General features: G+C 38.7%; 1 protein-coding gene across 1 annotated transcript; it reads right to left on the reverse strand.

The window, feature by feature from the left end:
- Nucleotides 1–7,033: 7,033 nt before the first annotated feature.
- vsx1 (visual system homeobox 1 homolog, chx10-like) lies at nt 7,034–12,062 on the reverse strand. The gene is made up of 5 exons (XM_049007958.1): nt 9,738–12,062; nt 9,239–9,317; nt 9,027–9,150; nt 8,628–8,808; nt 7,034–7,836 (listed from the first exon to the last, which is right to left on the reverse strand). Exons 1-5 carry the CDS (start codon nt 10,132–10,134, stop codon nt 7,583–7,585), a joined length of 1,035 nt encoding a protein of 344 aa, XP_048863915.1. The 5' UTR covers nt 10,135–12,062; the 3' UTR covers nt 7,034–7,582.
- Nucleotides 12,063–18,192: the final 6,130 nt, after the last annotated feature.

Below are 18,192 nucleotides of genomic sequence, written 5' to 3' on the forward strand. Positions count from 1 at the left end.
ACTGGTAATAGTGGAAAACTATGGACGGTTTAAGAAATTCTAAATATGATTCTAAAAAAATTCAAGTGTTTTATTTCATTATTAGGCATGTAGCTTTTCGGCTAGGCTTTGCATTCGGAGGTGCAGTGGTTAGCACTATTACCTCTGAGACCTGGGTTCAGATCTCTCTCAGGGTTTTGTGTGTGGAATTTGCATGTTTTCCCCATGTTGTCATGGGGTTTCCTCTGGGTATTCTAATTTCTCCCCACAGTCCAAAAATATGCTGAGGATCATTGGAGTTACCAAGTTGCCTGTAGGTGTGAGTGTGCCCAGTGATGGGTTGATGCACCATCGTGGGTTGTTCTCCATCTTGTGTCCATAGCCTCCAGGATAGGACCCCCCTGACCCTGAATAGGATAAGTGGTTTCAGAAAATGGTGGATAGAAATGAAGCACCTTACGTGTAGATGTCTATTGGCTACAATCCCCTGTTGAGGTGTTTGAGGAAATTGCAGTGAAGAAATTGCAGTGAAGAACTGTATGTGGAGTTGATGCTTTGAGATAGTTCTGCCCCCACAGCAACTCATCTTGAAAATGTAAACTTTAGAAATATTAACACACAATTTATCATACCGGTGTATGTGTACTATTTGGTCAAGTTGCTTTCATAATAGCTCAATGGGGTTGAGGTCCAGTGACTGCACTGGCCACTCCACTATAGACAGAATATCAGATGACTTCTTCTTCCCTATAATAATTCTTGCATATTTGGAGCTGTGTTTGGGTCATTGTCCTGTTGTAAGATGCAATTGGCTCCAGTTAAGCGCCATCCACAGGGTATGGCATGGCGTTCCTTCTTTTTACCCTGTATAAATCTCCCACTTTACCATCACCAAAGCAGCCCCAGACCATCACATTGCCTCCACCATGCTTCACAGATGTAATCAAGCACTTCTCCAGCATCCTTTCATTTGATCTTTGTCTCACAAAATTTCTTCTTGGTGATCCGAAAACCTCAAAATTCATCTATCCATAGCACTTTTTTCCAGTCTTCCTCTGTCCAGTGTCTGTGTTCATTTGCCCGTCATCTTTTCTTTCTATTGGCCATTCTGAGATATGGCTTTAGCTTTGCAATTCTGCCAAGAAGGCCAGCATCCCGAAGTTGCCTCTTCACTGTCGATGTTAAGACAGGTCTTTTGCGGGTACTATTTAATGAAGCTGCCAGTTGAAGACCAATGAAGCATCTGTTTCTCAAACTACACACTGTAATGTATTTATCCTCTCGCTCAGTTGTGCACCGGGGTCTCCTTCTCCTCTTTCTATTGTGGTTGGAGCTAGTTTGTGTTGCTCTGTGAAGGGAGTAGTACATAGCATTGTACAAGATCTTCAGTTTCTTGGCAATCTCTCACATGGAATAGCCTTCATTTCTTAGAACAAGAATAGATTAGCAAGTTTAGAAGAAAGTTCTGAAGTTCTTTTGAAGCCTAAAGACTAATAATCAAACCTTGCTGATGCTCTAGATACTCAATTAGTCCAAAGAAGCCCAGTTTAATTGCTTCTTTAATCAGCGCAACAGTTTTCATCTGTTCTAACATAATTGCATAATTGTTTTTCTAATGATCGATTAACCTTTTAAAATGAAACTTACATTAGCAAACTCAACATTATTCTGAAATACAGGACTGTAGATAGTCTAGATAGTCTGTGGATATTCCATTAAAAAAAACCAGCCATTTACAAGATTACCAATGTCTATGCTGTATGTTTGATCAATTTGATGTTATTTTAATGAAGAACAACATTTCTAAATGACCCCAAACTTGAATGGTAGAGTACATTTAATTATCTAGCAGTTATGATGCAAGCAGCACACTGAAGCAGTGCCATGACACTATCGCGTGGAATCTCTTCTGCAGTTATTGGCATCACAAATGTAGATATGTCACTATTCACCCAAACTCCTCAGTCAGCCGAAACAGAGACAGGCGTCGTCCCTGTAATCCAAGGCAGTAGTGCTGCCCATTGAGCCGCCATGGCACCTACATCACTGGTCATCACCCTGAGATCTAACTGACAACCTCCACAGGCAACCAGACTGACCACATCTTTGTACAATAAGCCAACATAAATCCCATCAGTTAGTATAATGGAAAGTGAATGTCACCTTGAGGTGCACACTGCACAACATTCTAGTTTGAAATAGTAGTTCATTAAACAGTACTGTTTCTGGTAATGTTTAAGCTTGTTCAAAACGGTGTACAATACAAAAGTAAAAATGCTAAGCATGCCAATGTTCATGGTTGGTAATCTGAATACAGACAGTTATCATGGTAAAGTCAGAGAGAGAATGGAGGTTCCATTTGGCACCAATAGGGTGATAAGGAAGTAATTGAATGAACAGTGGCCAGATAAGTTTGCTCTTGTGGAAAGTCCCTGTCCTGTCCTGCCTCCCTGTCCTTGTCCAACCGGTATATGCAAATTCGCTCACCACATCTGTACACAGTGCCTTGTCAGGGAAGGTCTTTCAGGGTATAAAATGGGTTAAAGAACTTTCCTTCATTTGTATATGAACTGCCTTCATCTACCCGGTGCCTGTCTGCACTGCATTACATCGCATTATCATACTGTTCAATAAACCATTTTTGGACACTAGTTTTGTGTGAAACACTGCGAGTGGACTACTTACAACAGGAAGGAGGGCAATGGGAGGCTTTTTGTTCTGGGGGATCCTGGATTTGTAGGATAATTTTTGAACGATAGCATAGATTTAATAATGATAATGATGAATAGACTTAATACTTCTTTATTATGAATTATGCGGTTATTGCCTCAGAATGAAGAGCCCGTAAAGCCCTCCAATAATCTGCTTGTACCATCCACAACAAAAATTATACTTGTAACTTGATTTATGTCTGGCCTTCAGAAATGATCTTAGATTTAAACTTACTCTCTTACATTTTATATAACATAGTGATTTCAATCTAACAAACTTGAATATTTTTGTGGAAAGTTCCTCAACTAAAGCCAAAAAAAATCAACATCCATTGATATTTTAAAATTTGAAAGTGCATTGTTTTTTATACTCTTGTTTTAAATTTTCCGAAATATAATAATTTTGATCATTTTTCACCATAATAAATGCATGTTGGCGTGTGGATGAATACTTGCTAGTAATTCTGATAACATCATCAGTATTTGTCATATTTTAATGAATAGTTTTTATATTATAACCAGTGTCGCCTCCATGTGACAGTAAAGGCATACCTACTCTAAAATATGAGGTTTGCACAGTCAATCATAATGTTCTTTTCAATCCACCATCATCCTTTGAGCTATAGATTAGTGCATTTATTATTATTATGATCATCATCATTATTATTGAGATTATAAGGCGATTGAAAGACGGGGTCTTGGATGTATTATAAGTAATGGCATTACTGAATTTAGATGAAGGGAGATTTTTAAGTCAATGCTATATCAAAAATACATAATCCAAAAACAAAATTAGATTATACACGATGGTCCATTAGGTATGAGCAGAGAAAATAGAGGGAAGTAATTATATGATTTGTGAACCATTAAGTGGGAATTATATGTGATTATGCCAGAGGTTTTAAGGATTAACTGACTTTAAAAACAACCAGACATTAACATCCATCTTAAAAACAATAATTCCTCGGGACAGTGGTAATAGTGCATCGTCTGTTTAATAGCTGCTTAGACCTAAAAAATAAAGCTAGATAGGCAAAGTAATGTGCTTAATGGTTGGGGGGGGGCAAACCAGCACTTTCACTCAGCAAGACACTGCCCTAGTTTATGATCTATTTCACATATCAGTGTGTGACTTAAATACAGTTACAAATTCAATTTGAGAGCTTTTTTCATCATGTCCATTACATCCATCCATCCATCCATCCATTCACCTTCCACCTGCTCATCCTTAATGGGATTGCACAAGGACCTGGAGTCTATCTCAGGCAGCATATGGCAGGAGTACACCCTGGAGATGCCAGTCGCATGGCACATATTACTAAGAAAAGCTTTTTTTTTTGTTGAGATGGAATCTGTGAACATTATCAGCAAGTCTAGGCTGATGAATGCAATATATTCACAGATTAATTATAATAATTCTAGGAGTCAACTGGGACAATTCACGCCTCATTTTAATATGCGTCAGTAATATACCTCTAAGAACTGAGAATTTCAGCACAGTGGTAGCAAAGATGAGTACAATGTGAATCAAATAAAAAGATGCTGTGAATTTTGGACTTCTAAGTGGGTGGAAGGTACATGGAACCAGCAGGTAGCCCTGGGGTGCGTTTCCCAAAAGCACAGTGGCTAACTATGTTAGCAGCTTGCATGGTTGGAACTTTACAAGTATGAGGCAGGTGTTTCCCGAAAACATAGTTCAAACTACGAAGGTAACAACTTTGCAGACTTACATATGTGGGGATCTGAAAGGGCAGGCGGGGGCGGTCACATAACACTGGTAAGTATACCATACTTGCCACTACACGAGCCAGGTCACAGGCCACATTATAGGAAGGAACAGTAGGGGTTTCTCCTGCCCTTATCAGGAGGTGGAATAATCAGAGGGAAGTGCTTCTATGCTTCGGGCACCACACACGGTACGATGCATCGTTAATGCTAACTTCCGTCGTCGTTCAGGAAACACACCCCTGATTGGCTCTGTGCGTTTAACTGTGCCTGCGGCTCTCTGAGACCTTCCACGTAATGACCTTCCTCTCTGCTTTCACAGCAGCATGCATGTAGACACACAATACAACAGAGACTGAGACCAGCTTAGACTATTCTTACAGGTGCAATGATCACTGTTCTTACTTTGAAGTATCTAACAGCCATATTTGATGTACACATGATCCAGAAATGCCCATCTTACTGAGCAGGGAATGCCAGACCATCATATTGTCAATTTGCTGATGAATTAATACCGGATGTGTTCAGGGAAGCTTTGTTGCCCTCACAACAACAGGCTGCAGCTAATCTTCAGGGCAATCCTCCTACTCTTCCATTACTCTACAGACTATATTGCTCCATTGTTCAAAGTCCTCCTCCTCTGAACCAATGGGAGAATCGACTGTGAGAACAGAAACCGATTCACCGAATCATGGCATCCATGCAGTCTCCACCCACCTGTGCCACACATTGCCTTGCGTTCCCCTTTCCGCAATGGAGATGAGTTGAGCAGCAGAGTGGTCCACTATCTGTATACAGTTCTGGAAAAAAACTGAAGAAAAAGGAAATAAAATGGAAATCAATAAGTAATGCAGGAGAATTTCGTTATGCCAAATCAAAGTACTCTCTCTTCTGGTTGTAGAAACAAATGATCACCACTAAAGAATAGTGACTGATGCTTCACATGGGGACTGACACTGCATTTAACAAACTGTGCTCATAACTACATGCTTGACATTTTCCTTCGCCCTGTCAGATAGCTTGACCATATTCCCCAAATTGTTTTGGAGCAGTTTTTAATGAAACATACTGAAGCACTGGGGTACCGATTGGACAGTGTGGTGGCAGGCTGGACTGGTGCCAAGTGTAAATAGTGTACATAACTATGTGAAGTTAGCATGTATTGTGTTGTTATTGTGCCATATGTTAATGTGATGTGTAATGTTTAATGTGTAAGTAGTCAGGGCAGCCAACATGGTGGAGAATTTGAGTTAATTGTTGGAGCGAATGGTTTTTGTGCGTTTCCATGCTTTTTGGTCTGGCTGGTTATGTTCTGCACACCATCATCATATCTGTTACCTGTGTCACAATACTCATCATAAGTAAACAACATTGTAAAAAGTGCTAATACCAACACAATCACTGGCAATACTTTAGTTGGACTTGAGGTTTAATCTCATGCACACTCACGCAGGAGTTAAGAAAGCAGATAAGCTCTATTCATCCTGGACTCATAACATATTCTAATATTGGAATATTTGTCAGCACATCAGAAGATGAACACCCTCCAAGTTACCATAAGTTGTGAGAATGTGATTCTCCTGGACTGAAATAATTAATTTTGCTTACATTTAACACTGTTAAATGTTAAATAAGGTCTTGACATGTGGAACAAATGGATTCTAGGCTCAAATCCCAAGCATGACACACATTATGCAGGTATGTGAATTTAATTACATACTACAAACATTGCTTGGGATAAAAATCATAGATGAAGTTTGATGTTTGCAGTGTAAAAACACTGCAACTTGCTCAACTTATGTATCTGATGGACACAACCTGGGTCTGTCTATACAGAGCACCAACAAACTGCTCATGCAGAGGTGCTCATGCATAGCGCAATGCTGGTCTTGCGAAATATTTGAAATTTCAACTTAGGTGACTTGGGGGGGGGGGGGCACTGCCTCTGACCATGGATAAGATAATCTTTTAATTTGTCGTCAAAACTGAAATACATAGCTTTAATTGGAAACTTATTGTGTATTTAATTTCTAGGGTATTTGTTTTTTGTGTACTGTATTGTGTAAGCCAGGGGTGACAAACCTGACCCATGGAGAGCCGCTGTGGGTGTGAGTGTTAGGGATGACCTCTCAATCAGCCAATAACAGTGGATCCCCAAGACGGGAGTTGAGAACCACTGCTTCATTATTGGCTGATTGAGAGGTCATCCCAAAAACCCACACCCACAGCGGCTCTCCATGGATCAGGTTTGCCACCCCTGGTTCACCTATTTTTACAAGCTTTAATAATTAGTTCAGCAAATAAGTCAGATATTGCACATGAAACAAGGTAATTGAATTTTCGGGTGTAATGTCATAGGTTTGATCCTGCTGTCATTCAGAAACACCCCAAACAAGTATTTACTAAGGTGGCAGACAGTAGTTGCTTAATCCGGTATTTATTCATATTCTTATACATCATACATGAAGTTAGTCTATAGTAGCTACCCCCCTCCCTCCCTATCCAGGGGCCAAGTAGGGGCATGGATACTCTAGCAGATTTGGGAGACCTAGCACTTGTATACATAAAATTATGTTTGAAATTGGGCAGGGTGGCACGGTGACATTTAGTTAGGGTCCCAGAAATTCTAGCTACGTCCATAACCCCTATCACTGAAAGCAGCACAGTACTGTCAGTGGGTGTGGTGTGTGGGTGTATCGCGATGGACAAGCGATAATATAGAATTACACAAAAAGCAATGGCAGTGTAGTTTTATCTTAACAAATGTATCGTTGTTTGATTTTATTTATTATTTACGTTCTTATTCACATTCAAAATCCACACTGTTAAAGTGCTGAAAAATCGTCCTTCTCGCATTTTTTTCCTGCTTCATGGAAACCAAAATCAGATGGACGATAACATAACACTGCATAGCTGTAAACATAAAATTATTTTACATTATGAACATAAGACGAATGTTTCGTGAAAATTCTTAGCCATATTAAATGCGACAAGTATTTTAGGACATTTGACGTTTTCTATAACTTGAATAAAGCCAGATTTAAGTGCTTCTGACAGATTAAATTAGAATTAACAACATTACACGTCATTTTAAGTTATAAAACCAATTTACATTTACAATGAAACAAAACCATGTAAGACAGAGCGGCAGAACGGGCTCGCCGTATTTAGCTTTCGCCGTCGGAATCGCTCTCGGAGTCTTTGGGAGATGTGTGTGACAGTCTCAATGTGCTTCTGTTTTGCTGCTTAGACGCGCGCGACAGGTCCATGGCTGTATCTTCGCCGTCCTCTGGCGTTTCGCCTCGCTTTTGCCACGCGATGGCGCTGTCTTTCCCCTTTGATTCTTCCACATATGCGTCGCCGTTTAACTCTGGGGTACTGGGGACAATTTTAACTACCTCCATTGACTTTTTGTGCATTCCTGTGTAAGCGACGGGAAAATGGTTAATGGATTTAGGGCACATACACATTCAGTGAAAAACACATTACACAAATCAAGATACATTTGAGCGAATAATAATATATCAGCACACGAAGCAATTGTGATGCTATATATATATATATATATATGTATATATATATATATATATATATATATATGTATATATATATATATATATGTATGCGCACACACAATCGTTTTATATGTCGGCTTGTTTCCTAACATCTGTGTGATGTAACTGACTTGGGGAAAGTAAAACGAGTTGCCAGATCTTTAGGCTTAATGCGATTTTCTTCAAAAACAATATAGGCCTACTCGGGGGGGGGGGTCTGGCTATGGAAAAGATCAGGGATTAAGTCGGGGGCTTAACTTTTTTTAAAAAGGAAGACTGGCATCCGGGCCAAAATACTGTAGCCCGGAGTTACCTATCTGTGCTACCAATCATGACTGGTTAGTGAAATAACATCCGTCCACCCATTTTCTGTAACGGCTTGTCCAATAAAGGGTAAAGGGGCTTCTGGAGCCTATCCCGGAAGCTACGGGCAGCTACAGGCAATTTGTTAACTCCGATCCACCTCAGCATGTTTTTGGACTGTAGGAGGAAATCGGAGTACCTGGAGGAAACCCCACAACAGGAGGAGAACGTGCAAATTCCACACTCGTGGAACATTAATCTGCATCTGTACATGCAAAACGTCTCGGCACAGTACTTGAATTAGATACAAAGGTTGAGATGGAGTGTCATTAAGGCGAAGTTCCTGCCGCCTCACCTAGCAGCCAGGGAGCGCACGAGCCCATCATGCCGTTCTTGGCAGAGTTTATGATCGACTCCGGCAGCGGGATGGAATGGCGGACCATCGCGCCGTACAGCCCGTACTCCGCCATCACGCTGCTGCGGCCCCAGCACTTCTCCCGCTTCCTCCATTTGGCCCTGCGGTTCTGGAACCACACCTGGATGGAGAAAACGCAAGGCCATCATTGCTACATGTGATGTATAAAAATTCCCCTACAGCACAGAAAAGGAGTAAAGGGTAATATATATTGCCATTTACTTCTTTTCTGTGCTGTAGGGGAATTTATATATAAATATTATAATATAGCCTACACAAAGTCTGTAGTGAAATACGGTTGACAACGTATATTCGTGGAAGGCTCGATTGTTTACACACTTGTATCCTGTCTTCAGGCAATTCGGTTTTCATTGCCAGCATTTCTCTGGCGTACACATCAGGATAGTGTGCTTCATGAAACGCCTTTTCCAGCTCCTCAAGCTGATGAGATGTGAACACTGTCCTAGAAAAGACAACAGCCAGAGCGAGTTCAGTCGTTAGAATCTAGCCTGTATATTTAGGCGGAATAACTCATTCGGCATATTTCGTACCGATGTCTTCTCTTTTTCCTCTTTTGTGAACTTCCGGAACTCTTTGTGTCACTACGATCCACTGAAAGACAGTCATCGTCTGAAAAGACGCAAAGCCCATGTTAAATACTTAAGTGGAACGGCGCAAGTGACGATGAGTAATCCAAGATCATTGATGATTTTGGACCTAATGAATAGGTACTTTGTATTTTAACCACTCTGTTGGGCTTTGTCTGTTTACTTATAGGCCTACTAAAACTTATTCAACAGTTGCGGTAATATAGCTAGGCTTCATGAAAATTTGTTTTTAAAATATTCCTATAGTTCAGAATTTAAAAATCATATTTGGATGTATGTGTAAAATACAAACACGTAATATACAACAACCTTAAAAATATTTAGACGTTTTAAATTAAAAATGTCAGAAAAAAAGTTATTACCGTAACATAGGTCATATTCATCGCAATTAAATCGTCTGCTTCAAAAGTTCTTCTGAACCGAAAAAGCGATAGCAACATACCAGAATAGTTTTCCCTCTGCTGGTCCAGGTTCTGTATGAAATGAGTCTCCGTTCTGGATTGGAGTAGGGGTATGTGGCTCGGCATAAAGCAAGGTGTCCCAGGGGGCTGCTGGGCAGCCAGATTACATAGAAAACCTAAACCGAGAGGTAGGGAGCCTCCAGCAAAGGAAAAACCCCCGAAGCCCGCACTCTGGCCATCAGCGTTGCCTCCCACTCCAGGTACCACTTGATTTGGTTGAAGATCCGTCTCGAGACCCAAGAGATCGGTGATGGCGAAACTTTTAGATCTAAAGCCTGATCCACCGAGTCTGGCTTTGTCGATTCCAAAAGTCGGCGCTAAAATCTTTACTTTGGGCTTCACATCTGGGATATCCTCTTTTCCTGTCATGGTTGTCATCGAATTTACACTACTGCACCGAAGTATGACGGAACCGGAGAGAACATGTGGGGTACCATTTATCCTCGTGCCAAACCAAGGGGGTAATTTCAGTAACCAATCAGATCAAAAAGATCTGTCATCCCTATGGAAGGCGTTTCCCTTTTCCAATCCCAAAGGATTAATTGCCTCCAATTTTCCTTCAAATCCGATAAGGATTTTTCTCTCGAAGTCTTTTTTACCCTAGTTGAGAGATTTCACTTATCCACATTGCTTTGCTAAACCCAGTGTTTCTCGATTTTGTGGGGCATAAACCACAGGGCATTAAAATCTAAACCAAGAAACAGTCTGAAATAATATCTTTAAAGATTGCTGTCATTTTCTGATTTATGCCTTAAACACCAAAATAAAGCCAAGTGTACCAATTCGGTAGTCAGAGCTGGCGTTGGACGAGAATTACATTATAAGACAACAATAAAACCAGGGAATTCATACGACTGGCATAAAATTTCAATAAAAAATATGCCTATACTTTGAAATATATGAAGTCTGGCAATTCATAAACTGTACTCAAAGATATTTAAATAGCCTACGTTTAATTACTAACTCTCCGAAAGTATCATTTCTCGTTCTCTGCTGTTTCTGTAACATTTTATGAAGTTTAGAAGAACCGCTTTACGCAACTCCATTTGATTCCGCCTCTTTCTATTAAACATCTAGGTTAAGCGCAGAGACCTTGATAAAGATAATTACAAGGGGAACGCGCATTAATGTTACATTATTAAAGAAAGACCCCAATCTCCCTGACAAGCTGTCCCCAGGATTAACTAAATATTAACTTTCATTTAGGATAATTGTAATTTGAATTGCAGGGGTATTTATGCTTCATTAATAACTGTGAGTTTATTTCAGGTCAAAGGATACCAAATTTCTTTTTAAGAGTCTTAAGCAATAGTCCATTTAGCATTAGCATGGCATTTTGTCCAAATGCTCTTTCAATGCTGTGTTTGAGAGTTCTTGGTCCTGGCATTTGTAGTGAAAACTAAGCACTTGTTTGCTTTATTTTGGTCAACTTGTCATGTAAAAAGGAGACGCGCTCCTTTACACGCTACCCTTTTTTTGTTTTTATTATAATGGAATATGTTGAATTAAACCAGTATAAGAATAAACAACCGTATGAAACATTAAACAAAATGTCGATCCTCCCTATGCCGTAGTAAAACGTCTCAGAATTTTACATGGTTAATTTATGCTGATTAAAATTAAAATTGATGTTTTCTCAGAAAATCTCTTCACGCATTTCATTTTGATTTAATTCATGCAAGTTTCATTCAAGCTCCACCAGTCTGATACGATTTATAGGCTTGCCTTTTTTGACGAGTTGACTATATATATGTAGTATAATCAATTTACACTAAATGTTTAAGACGCCATTACAGATAATGCGTTATGTTTGAGATGTTATAGAATTATGATTGTAACATTACATTATTTGTTGTGTATATAATTTGCGGATTTATAATTATAATAGCATATGTCCTATATATGACAATATGCATATATTATTATAGGTTAGTGTGTATAATATACAAATCAGATTTTAATTTCAAATGTTATAAATATTTAATCTATTTATAATACAATGTCCATCTCGAAAAAGGTGAAGATAATTTATTTGGCAAATAGGCCTACGCTATAGGGTTAATTTCATTTATAATGTTCTTTTGTAAACAGATTTTAAAATAAATAAAATGATTGCGCACGTATAAACGACAAGAAAGAAGTTCACTTCTGTGTTTGATCCTGGTAAGATCAGGCAGTGGTTGGTACTGGACGGCATCATATTTGGTAAATACGTAGTTTTTGCAAAGCGTTGTTTGCAATCTATATTGACTCTTCTGCAACTGAGGGATAAGAATTTCACCATGTTCCACGGAACAGGTGACAACAAACCTCGAAACCTGACTTGGAAAAATCTTCTGTTGTAATTAAAACTCGTGATCTGCCCCCCATGAATTTAGTGAAGTCACAGAAATTAGAAAAAAAAAACTTGTTCTGACGTTAAAACAGAATCATTACTTCCACAAATTTAACGAGAATTGCTTAATGTTTATTGTTTTGGGGGGAGGGGAAGACGAGTTTTCTAACTGGAAGAATCGAATTGAAATGTTACCATCAAGTAATCCGGGTTATGTAGAGCAGAAGGTGACATAAAACATAATAATATTAAATAATTTTAAAACAAAGTTACGAAAAAACGTAATCTAGTCTAACTCCTCCTTAATCTAGAACATAACAGAAACACATAAAATCTACCTTTCTCACAAAGAAAATGTATTTAGGACAAAAAATTACGTTAACCGTTTTCCGAGTCTACGTCAATTATAAGTGCAGGAATGAGACTACATCGTGACGTGTTATTTCTCATATAATCTCATATAATACCGGTCATAGTTTTTTAAAGCTCCAGTCTGAAGGTGATGTAGCCCTAATTTAAACTCAAAAAGAAGTTTCATGTCCACCCGTCTGCTAAGGTTTTGGAGTAGACCTATATGTGCAACATAAGAAAATTAAAATAATAAAATAATTGATTTCGATGACATCGTGTCTGCATTCAAATGATTTGCTACAAATTGCCTAATTTGTCTACAGTGTATCTGGAAAGGTCATATAAGTGTCCGACCTGATCAACGCTTGTGAAATACGCTTCTCATTTTTTTTTTAATATATATTTCCTACACTGATTTTAATTGAGCGTCCAAGGAAAAAATTACCCTTTAAATGTGTCTCTGTTCGGCATGCAGAAAAGATTCGCTTCTGTTAACTCGTTTTATTTAGAAATTGCACTATGTAAAAGTTCATTTGAGAGCTTCAAACGAAGATTTAAATATAGAAATATATACCCAAAGCTTTATGCCACCAAGATCCATTGTTCGTATTTGCAGAAATCTCTAGTATACGTATAAACTTGCTTTCCTTTCTGGAAAGTGGATGTTCTAACATTTCATCTTAACTATTGAAAGGTCCTAACGTTGGGTTATGCACATGTTCTATTTTCGATCCCACGACCTCAGCCGTGATGGGGAGGACTTTCATCATTCTTTCAACTAGGAGAAAGCATTTAAACCATCCCATGTTTGTTAAAAGATAAAATGAGGGATTCCCACAGTAAGCATTGCTGCGGCATCTTCAGCACCTTTTGCTCACCCTTTTACTCTAGCATCATATATAGGCTATAATCAGAGGGTGCATCGTTTAAAGAGAAATTAGTCCAATTGGAGTTCTTCGTTTATTATTTTACTATTTATGGGATGTCTTTCCTAACTTTCATAAAATCTTCAAAACTGTCAACGTAAGTATTGGCTTTTCCGACAATTACTGATAGGGTTTACTGATAAGGCTAAAAAATCTAGTCACTAAACTCAGGGCAAAATTTTATTAAACTATAGCCCTATAGGTCTATAGTTACGTTTGAAGATTTTTTTGAAAGATGCAAAATATTTACAAATGCTCTGCACAATACAGAAAACTAAATTTAAGAGGTATGGTGTAAATTCGATTTTGAATAGTCCACATTTATATGGTGTACTTTGTTTAGACTGCTGTTTTACTAAATACATAGGCTGCACCAGGGTGGACAACATTACTTTGCGGTTTGGATTAAGAGGTTAAATAAAAAATAATGGGAATAATGTCTCTAAGAAGCTGTCATTCTGAAAACTATAAGAAAGGAAAAACGTGATATAAAAGAGCCAGATTACTATGTGGTTTCATTGTGTTATTAGACGAGATTATTCGGGATTAAACTAATCAGTGAATGTTTCTCAGGTCATTGTTTTCCAGAGAAGATTTATAGGCGATTATTAATCTCATAAGGAGTGTAAGATAAAAAAAAAATCGTTATTTTCTTGCGCAATCAAGCGGCACCTACAGATGTCTGAGACAGGCCACGTGACCTATTTCCGAATTTCCTCCTTTTGCTAAACAATGGGTGCGTTCCATTTTGGTTTAGGTCTGTCTGCATCTGACGTGACGTGGAGCGAGATCTTCCGGCGGCTGCAGCAATGGAGTATAAACTGACTGCAGCGAAGTCGGACAACTTCTGCTGGTCGTTGTGTGCGAGATCTGACTGCAATGGCCGCACTGCCAGAAGGATGTAGAACTGTAGATAAATCTGTATAAATATCACCTGCATGCACATTACTTCTTTTACTATAACCAACTCCTAATCCAAACTGTTAGCAGTGAAAAATCCCCCAAAGTGTATAGTAGCCCCGTGTAAAAAGATAGCTGCCAGGAAAAAGATCAAATACATTTACTTCAAGGATTCAAAGTTTTTATTGTTATGTACAGAGTACAATGCAATTCTTACTTGAATGCCTTCTTCACAGACTAGACGATGAAACAAAGCAGCGAAACATTACTGTAACCAACAATAAATAAACAACTAACTTACGTGTACTATTGCAGCATTTATTTCATTTATTTAAACTTAATTTTACCAGGTAAATTAACTGAAAAGCAGTTCTCACTGCTTTTCGGGAGAAATAGCAGATAAGGCATCGGAACGATTATGGCAAGCCGTTTTAACATTTATTGTGATCTCCCGCCTATCGCGGAAGTTGCGTTCCACATCTATCACCGACAGATGAAAATACGCTATATACTTATATATATATATATAGTTTAAGCCTTAAAATATATACCCCTCCTACACACTTTAAACGCATGTAAACTTATTAAAACAACACATAAGATATGTGGATGTCGGGCTAAGGATATGAGTAACATAATATAATAATAATAATATGTAATGTATACGTATGCGATTCCATTTTAAGGATGGCTTTATCAGGAGGAGTTGCCACCCTCTTTCTTGTTTGACGAAAGGAAAGTGATGCGGCTCTTATATTCTTTTCATCTTTCTTGATGTATCGTACCGTCGATTCATTCAAGCCATAAAGGCGAGCGACGTCCGCGTAATACTTTCCTTCCCGAAGCATATCCAGGAATTTTACCTTCTCCTGAATGGCCAAAGTCTTCCTCTGGCGCTTAGGTTCACTACTACAATTAGGCTTAGAAGATGCAGGAGCCGTCGTAGGGCTTAAAACAAAATGAAAACAATCGGACCACAAGCAAGGTACGTGATACTCAGAGAACTGTGACGCGTCGAGGAAAAATCCGCGATATAGCTGGGGGATCACTGTAATGAAGTCACACTCCTATCCGTAATTGCATTTAGATATTCACAATAGCTTTTTTGAAATTGTATTCTTGCTAGTCAAAATGGCAATTACAGATTTCCACAATCGCATTCTTCCTTGTAGAAAATGTATTTCAAGATATCTAAAACTTCATTTCTCCTAGTCACAATTCCATTTAAATATCTTTAAATCTTTACAAAGTACAAGTGGCGATTTTAACATTTAATCGCTAGACTGGACATGTATTGCAGATATCCGTAATTTAATTATTCCTAGTGAAAAAGAGCATTTCAGATATCCACAATGGCATTCTTCCTATCCACAATTGTCATTGCAGATATCCATATCGTCATTCTTCCTAGGAGAAATTGCGTCACTTTTGCCATTCATGTCTATTGCGCCTTTAATTTCAGATATCCATAATTATATTTCAAATATCCAGAATGAATATCCTGCAATTAAATTCTTACTAGGGAAAACTCCCATTTCAGATAGGCCTATCTACAATCCATTTGTTACTAGTCATAATTTTAATTTCGGATATTCGGAATTATATTATGGATATCTAAAATGGCGGTATCCTTTCGGATATCTGAAATTTAAATTATGACTAGTAACAATTTAATTCTTTCTAAACTGGAAAGCACTTTGAGTCCATTTCTGTTTTCAAATGTGCTTTACATATAAAATCCCATCACAGTTAGATAAATTCTCTATCCATTGTGTGACCTGTGCTGCCTGACATGGGCTCCAGGCCCCCCCCCCCCCCCCACAACCCTGGATTTGATAAAAAATGAATGACTGGGCATTTTGCAAAGTGCATTCTTGTATATTCCATAGAATAAAGAAAAAATGTATTATAAGACCTAAAGAATACTAGGTCAGTACACAGTTGGTGTTTACTAGGGTTCCCGAATTACAGGCCTATGGAGGGACGCCTGCAACACAAGGGCGAATCACAACACAGGAATACGGGGTCACCTTTAAGGGGGAATCCTAAGGGGCTTTTATGCATAAGTGGATCTTCAGACTAAAGAAATATCAAATTATTGAAAATAAGAATTTAGCAATTATATTATGATAATTATCAACATTGACTGACATGGCAAGAAAATTGCGATAAAATATTTTGCTATATCGGCTACATATTAAGCCTGACTGCCATGATACAATATGAATGGTTAATGAGGATTTATAACAGCTTCAGCCTTGTGTTAATTGACTGTGTCTGGGCTTTTAACCATGGACTCTCCCAGTTGGCTTCATATCCTCATTTATACTGCCTGGCCAAAAAAGTCACTGTTTGTGCTTAGGAGCCAATGACTGCCTCATTTTCACAGCTCAGCAACTTTAAGCAGCAATAAAGTGAAGTCAGCTGAGTACCTGAATCTACTGAATGCCCAGGCTATCCTATAAATGGATTTTTTCTTTCCTAATTGCATGGACATATTCCAGGACAATTATGCCAAGATTCATCTGGTTCAAACTGTCAAAGAGTGGTTCAAGGAGAAGGGGCGGCATGGTGGTGCAGTGGTTAGCACTGTTGCCTCACACCTCTGGGACCCGGGTTTGAGTCTCCGCCTGGGTCACATGTGTGTGGAGTTTGCATGTTCTCCCCATGTCGGTGTGGGGTTTCCTCCGGGTACTCCGGTTTCCCCCCACAGTCCAAAAACATGCTGAGGCTTATTGGAGTTACTAAATTGCCCATAGGAGTGAATGGTGTGTGAGTGTGCCCTGTGATGGGCTGGCCCCCCCATCCTGGGTTGTTCCCTGCCTCGTGCTCATTGCTTCTGGGATAGGCTCCGGACCCCCACAACCCAGTAGGATAAGCGGTTTGGAAAATGGATGGATGGATATGGGTCAGTTTAGACCAGGGAGGCTCAAGCATTAGGTGCTTGTATCCTGATAATATAATGTTTCCAAGTTGTAAATATGCAAGAAATGTTTCATTGGGAGAATATTTTTCACAAAGCTGAGGAGACAAAATAAACAAATGACCATTTACACAGACACACACATTTAATATTTCTGTAACTGTGGCCACCATTCAATTATAATTAAAAAATGAGGCTACTGAACAGTATTACAGTTAAATGCTCATGCTTTCGCCTGGCCCTTCCAGCAGTGTTAACATGAATATAATTACATTCTAATTACAACAGGATTCAAATGTCATCTTAGGGCTACACACATGGTTGCCCCTCATACTGTTTCTACCACCAAATATTGCATGCATTAATGGGACAAAATCAATTTTCTCGTTAATCTATCTCTTCCTTTCTGTTGTAATCTTTTATGTAATCATAATGAAACATGGTGCACGTGCTGGAAAATCTGTAGGCTAATGTCAAACCTTCATTATTAAATTATACATATTCTAAAAAGAATATTAAAATTGAGTTTCAGTTCCAAATCATGAAAAGACAAGAAGTTCTTGAAACAGAAACATGCTTGTTTTCATTTTTAAACATGGGTTGGGATTACAGAGTTAAGGGATTTATTGATTATGATAAGAACATTTACATCCAGATTACATTCAGGATTTTTGGCATTATGTTTGTTTTGGATTTCTGGGGTTTCACGTTGGTGAAGCTGCCATTCTTTTACCTATTTTGTGTTGTTATCTGTCACTGGTCAGAACTTTCAGAACAAGCTCCAGTGAACTCACTGGAATCTCGCGCAGTGTGAAAAGAGAAGGTTAGCCACCCAAAGCAAAGCCTTGTTATTGCCTAGCTACTTCTGCTGAATTAAGATTTCAATTCAAAAGACTGAAAGGCAATGATGAATCTGTCATGAATTTTGATGATAAGCTGGCTATTGGCCAAGGTAAGATCAACGAGCGGGATGAGAGGGACACACGTCCACAACATGCATC

The sequence above is a fragment of the Brienomyrus brachyistius genome, chromosome 3 (genome assembly GCF_023856365.1).
Source record: "Brienomyrus brachyistius isolate T26 chromosome 3, BBRACH_0.4, whole genome shotgun sequence".
Lineage (NCBI taxonomy): Eukaryota > Metazoa > Chordata > Actinopteri > Osteoglossiformes > Mormyridae > Brienomyrus > Brienomyrus brachyistius.